Source organism: Vespa mandarinia, chromosome 12 (assembly GCF_050613455.1).
Source record: "Vespa mandarinia isolate Hongniang chromosome 12, ASM5061345v1, whole genome shotgun sequence".
Classification (NCBI taxonomy): Eukaryota; Metazoa; Arthropoda; class Insecta; order Hymenoptera; family Vespidae; genus Vespa; species Vespa mandarinia.
Genome location: NC_140821.1, coordinates 5,542,872 through 5,557,500, shown reverse-complemented (window position 1 = coordinate 5,557,500; position 14,629 = coordinate 5,542,872). Strand labels below are relative to the sequence as shown.

The 14,629-nt window shown below is 32.2% G+C and overlaps 1 protein-coding gene across 1 annotated transcript; it reads right to left on the bottom strand.

The window, feature by feature from the left end:
* Window positions 1-343: 343 nt before the first annotated feature.
* LOC118449587 (uncharacterized) lies at window positions 344-1,740 on the bottom strand. Its single transcript, XM_035884355.2, has 3 exons — window positions 1,580-1,740; window positions 543-650; window positions 344-479 (listed from the first exon to the last, which is right to left on the bottom strand). Exons 1-3 carry the CDS (start codon window positions 1,738-1,740, stop codon window positions 344-346), a joined length of 405 nt encoding a protein of 134 aa, XP_035740248.2.
* Between the last annotated feature and the right edge of the window lie 12,889 nt (window positions 1,741-14,629).

Sequence of the window (14,629 nt, the reverse complement as noted above, 5' to 3'; positions counted from 1 at the left end):
AAATTATTATTGTTTTAACATTCGTTAAAATAAAATTTTGTAATTTTTATTTCAACGATCGTATAACAACGACGCATGTGTATTAAAATTCTTTAAATATTGATATTAAATTTCATACATTTATTCAGCACATTTTACAAATATATCATAAAAGAAAAAATATATACACATATAAATATATATTATATATTATATAATGTATATATATAATATAATAGTATATGATAATAACTTCATCTATTTATACCTAAATTTTTATATTGAACGAAAAATAACCGTAGATCGAAATCTATCTTTTTAATAAGAACGTTGAGTAAAATTAGATATAATATTCTCTTCATCTTCAATTATGTGATGAAGGTTCGGAAGTTCTCTCTGAAAAAGCATTGACCCCTTGAAACTCTAATGGACAATTTTCGAGGTGAACGCGACAGAAATCTGGCGATGCATCGGTCGACGTGTCATTATTAATGTATGGCCTGAAAACGGAACATGATTAATATCGGAGACATGTAATTGATATTAATATGCAAAGCGCTTACCCGACGAATAATTTCAATATCTTCGCCATAACGCCATCCTTCCATTTTACGTACTCGAGAATGTGACAGATGTTTTTCAGAAGACAGGAGTGTCCATCGAAACCATGACTGAAAAAATTTCCGTGTTTGCGCAAAAAGAAGAAAATGAAAAGAGGGAAAAAACGTCAATGTTTGAATTTTATTATAATTAATTCTCGTTCTTAAAAATAATCTTTCGAAAATAAAATTTGGTTTTCAAAAGATTCGCCAATATTAATAAATCCACTCCCAATATTTTATATATTATTTCTCTACTTGTCATTAATTTGTATGGAGTATTGGAAATATTGATACAAATATTGGATTATTGACGATTAAGTAATAATATTGGAAATTGTACCTCGATGTATTTCGACATACATAAGCTTTTACTTATTCAATCTTTATTTATTTTTTTTTTTTTCAAAAACTAACAAATCCATTGCAAGTCATATTAAAACGTAGAGTTTCATATTGCAAAATGATCCATTATTATTATTCGTAATAAAGAAATGTTGTCTCTCGAAAAGTAAATAGGCTAAATACGATGTATTGATCAAGATAACGATACTACGAGTAACATTGCAATTTTACATTCTATTTAAGATAATTTAATCGGTTGAAAGGGAAAAAGGGAAAAAGGAAGGGCTAGAAGGGAAAATAGAAGGGAGTCAAGGAGAAGAATTTTATCGTACTTCGACATTCGAAGGATCAAGTAGAAGACTAGGAGGGTAGGTTTCTCGAGGACGAGATTGTACTGGGCAATCTTTAAGCCTCCTACTACGGAAATCTTAGGAGAGAGCGACCAGAAATCCGGCCTCTTTGGTTTTCATCCTTCTCTTGACCTTCTCTCTCTCTCTCTCTCTCTCTTTCTCTCTCTCTTTATCTCTTTGTCTCCCTTTATCTTACATTTTCGACCTGAAATTTCCTCTTCCGATGTTCTCGATTCGAGGCCACGTGATCCTAGAATCGGTGAGTCGTCCTTTCCATTATTAACTCGCTATTTAAGTATTTATTACCTCTCGTAAACGAGCTTCGCGGACTCGTGGACGTCAGAAAGGGATCTGCCGACACGATTGTCCAAGAAGTTGCTTGTGGGTAACTCCCACGCGACCTTGAAGCCAGCAGCCTGGGCGAAAATTGTTGTTCTCTTCGGAAATGATGTTATCTTATAATTCATTCTGTACTGAAGTTAAACGGTAATAAGTATGATTAGTCCAGACAGCTTATATAATCTATTCATCCTTGAAGAAAGATTCGTTTAAAGAAAAAATATGTTTAATAAAAAGAAAAAAAAAAAGAGAAAAAAATTCATTTATCGTGCAGTGTAATTTATTAGAACGAGAACGATAAAATGATAAAGAAAATGATAACGTGAAGAAGTAAAGGATAGAGAAAGGAAAATAACGATATTATGAAAGATCGTGGATGAAGAGAGAAAAATTAAAAAAAAGAAAGAAATTCAATATGAGCCTTCTTCTTTGAGAGTCAACCATACTTGTTTGCCTACTATGATAAACAACGTTGAAAGAGGATAGATATATATGATAGTATAATGAATATAAGAACAACGAGAAATCTGCAATTCTGAGAGCTATTAGCTACCACCGAAAGCATTAATAGCATGAGAGAAAAAAAGATCTGTCGCAAGTTTTCCATAAATTCGATAAAACTGAAATGAAAGAGAACAGTTAAATGAAATTCATCGAAGATTATTTCCGAAAAATTCTCTTTGTATTTTTTTTGTTAATTTAGGTATCTGCATTGACAAAAAAAAAGAAAATTTTCGAAGACTGTGATAGATAAACGCGATATTAATTATTAACGTAATAAATATATAACGTGAGAAGCGAAGATAAGAAATATACCTATAATATAATGTCAAACATTACTTTTTTATTTCCTCGTGAAAAAGTATAATAGATGTGCGTAATAAACGTTATCGCTTATATACATACGTAGTAATATGTGACGTAGCTCGAGAAAAGGAAAAGGAGGAAAAAGGAGAAGGAAAGAAAAAAAAGAAAAAAAAAAAGAGAAAGGTAACACCATTACAACTAAAAAATGTTTAAATAGAGTGGCATGGTTAAGTGTCATAAGAACGTACATGGGAACATACTTGTATACAACATAGCAACTACGTTCAACATTATCGTTTTACTTAGAAAATCTCGACAGGAAATGTGAAAGACAAAGGAGGCAAGAGAAGGGAGAAGAAAGAGTGAGATAAAAAAATAAAGAAAGAAAAAAGTGTCAAATTGTGGGTGTCACAATTCATCGAGCAAAACTTTTCGCCATTATAACTGGGATACGGTTTTCGAAATGAAAGAGAGATAGAGATAGAAATAGAGAACATTTAACACATGGCGGTAGCCATATTTATAGTTTCCGTATTACAAGCATTGCGTTCTCAAAAGAATCTCACGTTTATCCGACACACGCGTTCCATTTCTCTATCGGTTTTCTTCCAGCTCTGCTTCGATGCTTGCTGAGAGACTGAAATATGGAATATTTTTACTATGGTTCGGATAAGCTCCTCTACTCCTCTCCCCTCCGCCACTACCACTTTTCTCATTCTTTCTCTTTTTCCTACCATCCCACTTCTCATAGCATATATACGGAAAAGAAAACTTATTCATATTGCAGCATCTTGGAAAACGGAATGCTATGCCCGGTATAAAGTGAATATTTGATTAATATCTTCTTTACACAAATTTAACATCCACGATCTATTTGAAATATATAGTGGCCCAAGTAAATATTTATGAAATGTTTATTGATCGAGTTCTCAAGGAAAAAAAAAAAAGAAAAAAAAATTCGTCATACCAACTAACAAAGAAAATCTTTCGACGAATTATCATTATAATTCGTATTAGTTTATCATCGCTTAATATATCCAATATATTTATTTATTTAAATTGCTATTTATTAATCAAGGATAAATGTTCAAGGAATGATCTAAGGGTAGCAAAACGAAAAAAAAAAAAAAGAAAACAAAACGCATTGTTTCGATAGTACAGCTCGACAGTTGAAAAAAATGACGTTTTATTCGTATCGCAATACACTTGACATGGTTATTCCGTTTCCTTGCGGTCTTATGTTATCGTTGTAACTGAAACAAGTTCTACGTAAATCCACTTTCGGATCGGTGAAATACCACAGGGAATACGATAAGGCGCTTTCGAGAACGTCGAACGAACGAAATTCTACAAATTTTCCAAGTTTATGCAAAAGCGATGGATAGTACGGTAGGGAGGTAGTCAAGAGAAAAAGAAGGGCTTCGAAGGTGATAGAAAGAAGAAAAAGGAAAATCCGTGTGTTACATTTGAAATTGATATACATATAACTCATACACGTATCCGGTATAGTTTTCCTTTCTTCCGTTTTAAACGAGAACTACCTTGAACGGAATCCTTTAAGGATAACCAAATGGTCGGCATATAAGAAAAGACATCTTGGGGTTCTCCGTTTGACGTTAAGAAACGGCCTAGCCTTTAGAACGAGGCTTCTCACAGACTTCCAACTTTGAAGCGACGCGTATTCCATTTTACCACAGTCTACAATTCCGCAGGGATTTTCTAAGGTTGGAAAGAGAGAGAGAGAGAGAGAGAGAGAGAGAGAGAGAGAGAGAGAGAGAGAGAGAAAGAGAGAGAAAGAGAAAGAGAAAGAAAAAGAAAAATAAAAAGGGAAGGTGAAAGGACGAACGTATATATGTCGTCCAGACTCTCGACCAGTGTTCACACACACACACACACACACACACACATACACATCCATATACATACATATACACATACACATCCTTTCTCTCTCTTGCTCACTATCCGACAGAAAGTTGGCAGAAACAGAGTGGCAGGGCCAGGTGGTACTGGCTCTAGTTGCTATTAAACTCTATATCGTCGAGGTATTGCGCCCGTGTAAACGTGGCAAAAGGCAACGCCGGCACGATAGGGGAGCCAGAGGCTCGTCGCCTGGATCTGGCAAGCCGTTTGTCAACCGAGAGTATCCAACATTCACCACTACCACTAACATCACCATCACCATCAAGTCTTCTCGGCTTCACCACTACCAGTATTCTCATACTACGAAATCGGAACCAGACCTTTTTCCGGATGCAAACAAGCTACGAGACTTATACTTTCTTAAGGAAATACATCAAAAATGACAAAAAGTTTACTCTAGATCTATACTTTTGATATTGACTATCGTAAAATATAATGTATTTAATATATGTATTAATTATCCATATATATAATATTATTATTATTAATATCAAATGTAATATATTACTATAATATATTATATTTAATCCTTTTCATCAATCTTTAACACGATATACCATTTGATTAATAAAAAAAAAAAAAAAATAAGTAAAGAATAGTTCCAACAAAAAATTAATTTGAGTGTATATGTATATGTATATGTATACATGAGATATCAAAAGCAGAAGAACTCAGATTACAGTTGGTTGAGAATAAGTTAGGAAGATAAATTTTTATTATTATATTATATACATGTAATTACTCTTAATCATCGTCAAGTTAATTCATTTAAGATAGAACACCTCCAAAATTGCCACTGTCGATGAGTCTTATTAAGACCTTAGAAAGAATATACGTGGGTTGAATTTACCATAGAATTTCCATGGGTTTGATCGGTCTACGACTTTAAAATGTTCGAAAGAATAAGGGTTATAAATCTTAGAGATTTTCTATGACTTATAGGCATGCGTCTTGGGAAAATGTTTCTATGTGTGCGTGTATATCCACGTGGATGAGAGTCAGTTGATTTATCGCGAAAGGGAGATTGGAACGATTTCGATGAGGGTGAACATCTAAAGAAGGAGATATCGGAGGAGGGAACAGGAAACGAAACTCTTTGTTACGATATAACAATACATGGGATTCGAGGTGAACATCCAGATTCAATGAATTCTAATCTATGGTATAATTCGTAAGAAAAATAAAGATGAAGATTATGAAAAAAGGAAGAAAAAAAAAATAAAGAAAGAAAAGAAAAAGAAAAAGAAATAAATTGTAAAAAACGAATAATTGATAAGAAGAAATCTTTTGATCTTTAATGTAGAGATAAATAATATCGACTTTATTAATACGAAAACGTAATTATTTATTTCGTTAATTATCAATCTTAACTGATCATAAAAAGTAACGTTTTTGGCATAATAATAACGAGCGATAAACGTTTCCATAATTTTTTTAAACCACGGCGATTCCTTTAAAACGATATAATCAACCGCGTACTTTTAAAAATAATTACAAATATAATGGAAATAATATATAGATATTTTGATTGTTCCTCTTAATCGTTACTTTCATTTAAAACAATTAGTTGATTTTTGTCTGATCGATCGTACGATACATGCAAAGGATATTTAAAACGAAGATAAAACAGTAAATAATTACGTTGTCGATTCAAACATCTCTCTCTCTCTCTCTCTCTCTCTGTCTCTCTTTTCGAAAAAAAAACAACATCATTCGTAGAATTCTCGAGGAATCGTGAATGATAAATCGAGATAAAGTATTTGCATTTTGCAACGACGTTTCTCGGTGTTCTTAGAAACGATCGATAGAAACCAGGACGACAATGACAAATTTCGATCGGTTTATATAGATCGACCCAAGAGCCCTAACCCCCCCCTCTCTCTCTCGATCTTCTTCGTGAAGGCACGAACTACGAAGGCTTGAGTATTATCGCGAACTTTCATAATTCTCGTTGCATTCTTAAAGACGCGAGAGTAAAATGCATCTCTCGTTCTCCCTTGAGAGAGCCTGAGTGATAAATCGAGAATGCCTTTCAGTATAGTATCGTGAGAACGTCCTTCTCCCTTCGACCTTTCAATTGGCCCAGTATACTCGTACACACACATACCTATATATACACAGTAATCATGCGAAATTGAATAGACTCTCTTTACAATAGAATAACTTTTTTTAAGATTCGATCGAACAATTTGATTCTTCTTTTTTTTTTTTTTTTTTTTTAGAAATTAAAAGAATTAGTTTATTAGATGACGTGTAAAAAGAAAAAAAAGGAAAAAAAATTTTACAAATATTGTGATTGATCGTGGAATTACGAAGAAAAAGTAAAAAGGTCATCTTTTTACAACTTTTTCTCTGAATCTGTAAGGAAAATTTCAAACGAGAAATTTTATTTCTGTTGTATAATACATGCTCAAAATTCCACCGAAATCGATTAACGTTCTGGTGATCTAGAAATGATGAAAATCGCAGTTTTCACTTTTTTATACGTAAAATCTGCAGATTTTGACATTTTTCTACTCTTGTCGCTTATTTCCATGTATAAATGATAGAAGTTTTCAAAAATGTGTTATTTAAATTTTCATTACAGGCCAAGATAAAAAAGTTATAAAAAGCGACATTTACTTCTTCTTTCGTGATTCCACAACCAATTGCAATTTTTTCAAAATTTCTTTTACGCAGTCATTTAGTGAACTAATTCTTGTAACTTTTTTAAAAAAAAATCAAGTCGTTTGATCGAATCTTGAAAAAGTTATTGTCCTATAAAAAGCATGTGTTCAATATTCGCATATACATGCGAATATGTGAGATCTTTTTTGATCATCAACGTCCTTCAAAGTTTTACTCGAAATATACTCGTAATCGTTGTAAAATATATTTTCCCTAATATCTATTATTATTATGCGATTGGTAACATGAATTAAATCAAAGCCTGAATAATGTTTTTGACTAAAACACATTTTTGATAAAAACGATAAAATGTTAAGAAACATCTGCAGGATTGACTTCGAATGTCCTTTTTCAAGGCTTTATTCGATAAAAAATGATAATACAACGTTTAATCATGTTACACAATCGATTAAACAATTGATTGATATTTTCAATATACGAGAATTTAATTTGTTTGTTCTACGAATTATAGAGAACTTCTTTTTTTCAGTTTAGATTTTACAAACGATCAACTATCTCCAACGAAAAATAAAGTTATATATGATCGTCTTTTACAGAATGCTCTTACGAGGCGTCGCCATAAGAGAGTGCAGCTACTAAACAGCGTGGTTTCATTGACGTTACCGTGCACTCGCTCGTAAGTGTGCCACCGTATCGGTGCTTACCGCCGCCATAATTCTTCCATCGTTAAAGGATGGATCCACCTCCTGATACACCCCATACCAACCCTATTTCACCATATCATCACATAGATATACATTTAGAAGGGATGCTTCGAAACACCTGGTGCTGTTCTCGAATGTTAACTGGACTTCGAACTGAAATGTATCGTCTGGCGGAATGAAAATTTGTTCTTTTTTTTTGTTGTTTTATCTTTCTCGGTGTTGAGAAAAAAGAACTGGCATCTTTATTGGGTCACATACATGTGCAGAGATTTGTTGGCGTGTTCTTTCGTTGTCCGTTAATTATGAAAGTATATATATGTATATATATGTATATATATGTATATATATGTATATATATATATATATGTATATATATGTATATATATATATATATATATATATATATGCAATGCCTCTAACGAATAGTTTCCACAGTAACTCCTATCTGTCTGTCTCTCTCTCTCTCTCTCTCTCTCTCTCTCTCTCTTTCTCTTTCTCTCCTTCTTTCCCTCTCCCCTTCTCTCTCTCTATCTCATCGTAGCAACGTGGAAGAACTGACAGGGAAATCTAATGAAAAATCTATGTCCCCGCGGCATCGTCCACGGGTTAATTCCAGAAGAGAGGACCGCTCGATATTTTCTACCGAGAGAGTTTATAAAGCTCGCTGTGATGACGATGAGCGCATCAAAGGGACTCCAGGCGGCTTCATTAGTAAAGGTTTCCACGGATTTAGACTGCTCGCAAGTATATATAGCCTTACTTTTTGTGTTATACAATATGTGTACAATTATTTCTATCTTCTATATAAGAACAATGATTACGTTCTATTTCTCAAAGATCACGTTTAATCGACCAACTATTTTCTTTTTCTTATTTGATTAGACGTAAATATGCCTGAGTGTTTAAAGTAAATTAAAAAAATTATGATCTGAACAGAAAGCAAGTTCAACGATTTCAAATAAAAGGATTTGATGTAAAGAAAATTAATGATGAAATTTACGAAGCATGAAATCGATCTTTTATATAATTTTGTCACTTAACATTGAATATAATTTTGCGTTAAATTGTAAAATAATTAATCAGCATATATTGACGATTATTAATATACGTATATGCATATAAAACTTCATAGGATATCTCAGAAAAGTATTTATATTACTATGACGGACAACGAATGAAAAATTTTGATTATTGACTTGAAGAAATTCACGAAGACGAAAGATAATTGAAATTCCTTTACAATTATGTTCGTTTAGTGGATTACACAGAACGACAGACAGGACTAATGGTTAAAACAGAATAGAAGGAAAGGTGAAGAAGAGTGAGAGAGATGGCGAAGAGGTGAACGAGAGTAAATCCGATTTTCACAAGTAAAGGTAAAAATTGTCAGATCGGATATATCCGGTTTAAACGGGACTTAAGAGGATTTAATAATGCTCTCTAACATTTTGGATTTAATAGCTCGCTCAATGAACGATAGAAAGATAGGTGATGGACTAAAAAAGGATAGAGAACGAGAGATGCAATTAGAAGGGTTAATTCGATTGAATCTTTGCTTGTGGAATTAGAAATATTATATAAAAAAAAAAAGAAGAAGAAAAGAAAAAAAGAAAAATGTCGAAAATCTATTTGGAGAACTCTAACTATATAACTCGTCGTTCTGCCACGTGTTACAAAATGTATCCTTCATTGGTGAAAGACAAGTTTTCTTTTTATAATATTAAAAAATACCAGATATTAGCGGACTCTACATCGAATTATAAATTAGCCGTCGATAGCGGTATCTGTTCGAATACAATAGGAAATATCGCCAAAATGATTTTTTTTATCCTTTTTAAATAATTATACGTTGCTTCCACCAAAGTACTTCAAAAGTTAAGTATATATAAAGATTTTCATCTATTCATTATTATCGTTCCTTTTTACTGATAATTATATGTATCTCCGTTTCTCTGCTTCTGACTTCTCATTTCACTTAACTTTTTTCTTTTTCTACATCCTTCTCGTCATTTTTACTTTTAACGCAATAACTTTCATCCAATATGTAAGCTTCCTTAGTTTAGTAGAAACGTAAAACTTTTAATTATCTCGATACCGGAATGTCCTCGTAGAGAAAATCAAGTTTTATATTAAATATCATGGTTATCAACAACAATGCGTCGAGTAATAACGTATTTAGTAATTTACAATGTCTTTCATATTTCATTGTTTTCCTTTTTCTTTCTTTTTTCTTTTCTCTCTTTCTTTCTAATCTCGAATCAGAACATATGTATATTGTAAAAATAATAATAAAAAAAAAAAAATAAATAAATAAATAAAAGAAAGAAATAACAAAAAACCTTCGAATATACTTACAAAAAAAGTGCTGCCCTTTCGAAAAGCAAGTATTCTCGTTGTTCTTTTTACAATCTCCGGATCACTATACGCAACAACAATGGCGCATAGTATTAATAATAATAAAAAGAATCTCGTTTTCAAATGTTCCATTTTTCACGTTGTACCAAAGCAATCGAGAGGTCACCCTTTCAATAATCTCTTTTATTTCGTATAAAAGATTAACTCGGTATTATTTTTCTTTTTTCTATTTTTTTTTGTCGATATATCAAGTAATTTCTATATGTAGTTGATCTTCTATCTGTGACGGTTGATCTTTTAAGATGAAGGTTAAAGGACGAACCCTTCTTCGTTAGGAGATACTTTTACCCTGCCTTTCAACCCTTTCTCTTGGCACCCTTCGTGCCAAACCAGTCCTCAATTAGTAGCTTCGTGGTTAACGTTAATTCTGCAGGGAACAAGAGAGAAATAGAGAGAAAGAGAGAGAGAGAGAGAGAAAGAAAGGGAGAGAGGGAAAGAGAGGAAAAGAGAGAGAAATACAACGTCCTACCTTAATTCCGCTTTAGTCCTCGGCGTAACTAAGCGCCACGATTTTCGGCGTCCGGTCGATCACCGCAAATCGATCTCGTTCACCGCCCTCGAAACATTCGGTGTGGTTTATCTTCTCTCTCTCTCTCTCCCTCTCTCTCTATTTCTCTGTCTCTCTCTGTTCTATCTCTATAGATCTATCTTTCTCTTTACCCTTTTCGCTTCATCAAACACCGAAACCATCCTTCTTTTCTTTCCTTTCACGAAATTTCTTCTGCAAAAGCTTTCCTTCGATCGAGACGACATATACGAGAGAAAGGAAGAAAGAAAGAAAGAGAAAGAAAGAGAGAAGAGAGAGAGAGAGAGAGAAAGAGAGAGAGAAAAGTTCCTTTCTCTGACAAAAAGTTTCCAGTGAAAGCCAAAGAAAGCACTTCTCTCTTTCCCTTTCTTTTACGAATAGTTGTCACGGAAAAGACAGTACGTAGTTTCGATTTTAATTATTCATCGTCGATTCGATGATTTCGATTCGAAACGATAACGATTAGTTCTTTCAATTATTTTTTTATTTTTCTCATTGACAATTTTTTTGGAAATTTTAAAAACGTGTATAAAAATGAGTAAGTATGTTTTAAGTATCTGCGCTATCTCTTAATCGAACTCAAATAACTGTTTTTCTTGAATATTTGACAAAAAGAGAGCTGAGAAATGCATCCATGGTATGAATTATTTCAAAGTGAAATCTTTTTTGATGTTTTTTTAATCGACCGTTTGTCGGAACAACCAGTAGACTACGGTTTTTAAAGAACACAGATCAATGTTGGTAACTCTTATTATCGACGAATAATTTAATTTTATTCGAACGAATGAAAATTGTATCAAAAGGTTACTCTCGTTAAACACTTTTTTCTTTTATACTTTTTCCGATTTTTCCCGACTTTTTTCTCGGTCGTTTCTCTCTCTCTCTCTTTCTCTCTCTTTCTCTTTATTTTTCTGTATCTCTTTTTAATCAAATACAAAGCTAAAATAAAAAAAAACGGGGTTCACTAGGATATTTGAAACGTTCGATCGATAGCTGATAATTTGATTGTTTCTAATGTCAAACGGCAATAAAACGTAGCGTAGATTTTCGAAGTAGAATTTCAATATCGTCTGTTTTACTCTTTTCATCCCTTTCACTCCTCTCGTCGATGTCAGTTATCTTTTTCAAATTTTCAAACGAAACCAATCGATTTTCCCACAAATCGCGTACCTCGTTTTCCACCGACTGTTACCACGATTCTCGATCCCAAGCAAGAAACACACAAGAGAATCATCGATGGACCAACCGACTGCCTTCTTTCTAACACGCTCGGTGACTTATTCGATGTTTGGACTAAATATTAACGCGTAATTTTAACAGCTAACGGAAATCTGTAACTGGTTCGACCAGTGATTTTTTTTATTGTACATTTCTCTCTATATATATATACATCTCTCATATATATATATTGATTTGAAAATGATCAAACTCATATATATACAAATTAATTTTATAAATATATCTACATTATTAAAATGTAAATCGATGTGAAACGAATGTACGATCGTAGTTCTACTTCAATAATTATTATATATTGACATAAATGTACACCCTTAGCAATACTCATTAGACTTTCTTTCAAGGGTAATTTATGATATAAAATATTTGATCTTAAGAAATTCTTCGTGCGCATACTATGGTACAAACATAGAATAAAAAACAAATAGCCAAGTATTGTCGGAGATTTAAGTATTTTTTTTTTCGTCTTGTGTATTTTCTCAAGGCTAGAAATAAATATAAGAAACTTCCAAGAACGAAAGATCCGTATGTTTATTTTGATCCTAACCGTCGAGATAACTGTTTCTCACGCGAAAAGAATTGTATAAGAGATAGCAAATGAAATTATTTAAACATATCCGGAGACATTCCGGATACTAATTAAAAATCAGTTGTGTCCTTTTTTTCATAGAACTCCTGATTCTTCTTTCCTTAATTTTCTAAATATTCTCCAGAATAGTTCATCCGGTCTGAGTTGCATTTTGAATTTCGAATAAAAAAATCGAATTAAAGGTTAACCATTGCCAGTAATATATAATAATACATAGAGACTAATATGAATCTAATATAATTCGACAAAATCAATACGTGTCTTATAATTTGACAAGACTATTACGAGACTTATAATACACAGAAATCAGTAAGTATGTGTCTTTTAATCTAGCAAAATCATTATGAGTCATATAATACATAGAAGTCAGTATGAGTTTCATATAGTTCGACAAGATTGGTACGTGTCTTCTAGTTCACAAGATTATTACGAATCTGATAAATACATAGAGACCGTTACGAGTGTTAGTCAAATTCATTTACGGAATTATGCGAATATAATATATTAACTGTATCTTAATTTACTCATTGTTTTTTAAATCGTTAAATAAATCATCCTTTACAAACAAGCATTATTTTGTGGAATTAGTTTTGCAGCATTAATTTGATACAAGACAAATGGTAACTACGTTATATCATTGGATGAATTTTTATTATGAATGAATTTTGATCTGTACAACCAGAAATATCAAGGTTATTCGTTGTATCACGCAATGAAATAAGTTAAAAATTTTATTTTCCTAAACATTTGGTTTATCGTTAAATCACTTTCGTAATAATTAATAATCATATTCATATATCGAAAATACTCATGTTAATCTACGAATATTATTAATTCACTGAGAATAAAAAAGAAGATATTCTACATATAAAATAAGCGATTACACATTTATATCTCCCATATATTATAATATATTAATACTCAAATCAATATAATATTTATTATATTTCATTCTGTTCATCGTATTCGATCAAAAGCTTTAAAAATTCTATCGTCCAATTAGAAAAACAAAACGAAGCTTTTTCCTTCTATTTCACTTATTGGAATATACAAGTTTGTCAAATCGTTCTCGTTTAATATGTAAAACTTGAAGAGGATCTACGAGTAATTCAAAAGTTGCTTGGATCGTCAATGTCAAGTTAGTTTCTTGAAAATCAAGAGGAAAATGTAATTGTAATCGTCATCGTCGTCTTCGTCTCCGTCTTCGTCTTCGTCTTTGTCTTCGTCTTCGTCTTCGTCTTCGTCTTCGTCTTCGTCTTCGTCTTCGTCTTCGTCTTCGTCTTCGTCTTCGTCTTCGTCTTCGTCTTCGTCTTCGTCTTCGTCTTCGTCTTCGTCTTCGTCTTCGTCTTCGTCTTCGTCTTCGTCTTCGTCTTCGTCTTCGTCTTCGTCTTCGTCTTCGTCTTCGTCTTCGTCTTCGTCTTCGTCTTCGTCTTCGTCTTCATCGATCTCAATTTTGATTTTGATTTCAATTTGGATCTCGATCTCGATATTGCGGTCTTTACAATTAAAACGAATGCTTTCGATTAAAGCTAGTTCAAATTAATTATTGAATTGGCAAAGCGTTAGAAACTATTAAAATCCACTTCGAATATATACTCTAAGTATCACCAAAAGGGATGTTGAACTATTCCCTCCTTTATCTCTCTCTCTCTCCTTTCCTCTCCTCTCTTCTCTTCTCTTCTCTTCTCTTCTCTTCTCTTCTCTCTCTCTCTCTCTCTCTCTCTCTTTTTGTCTCGAATATTTCGTTTAATTGTCTTTGATAATCAGCAACACCAAGAAGTTTAGTTCGCACGAATTAATATAATATTAATTATGAAAATTGTACAAAAGAATCATTTCGACAATATAATTTGGGGGTTATCTAAACTATACTATTACAAGAACCAATTACATTAGGCTCGACATACCAAGTGAATTTTTATTATAATTTCTTGCATACGAATACATTGATATTTGTATATTCGTCGTAATTGTTCCGTTTAATATTGAAATAGAATTGAAGTTATTTTTATTAAGTAAGTATTAAATCTATCTGTTGAAAAGTTTCATTGTTTTATTTAAAAATATTCTTTTTAAGTAATAAAATATAATACGTATGTGATATGAAAAATTTATAAAAAATTTCTATAAAAAAATGTTAAAAAATTTATTAATGCTTAATATTAAAAAATTAAGATTTCAATTTT

Coding starts and splice junctions, on each gene's coding strand:
- LOC118449587 (XM_035884355.2), bottom strand. CDS start 1,740: ATGAATTATAAGATAACATCATTTCCGAAGAGAACAACAATTTTCGCC. Junction 651..1,579: donor GCGAAGCTCGTTTACGAGAG/GTAATAAATACT, acceptor AAATTTTTTCAG/TCATGGTTTCGATGGACACT. Junction 480..542: donor ATATTGAAATTATTCGTCGG/GTAAGCGCTTTG, acceptor TTCCGTTTTCAG/GCCATACATTAATAATGACA.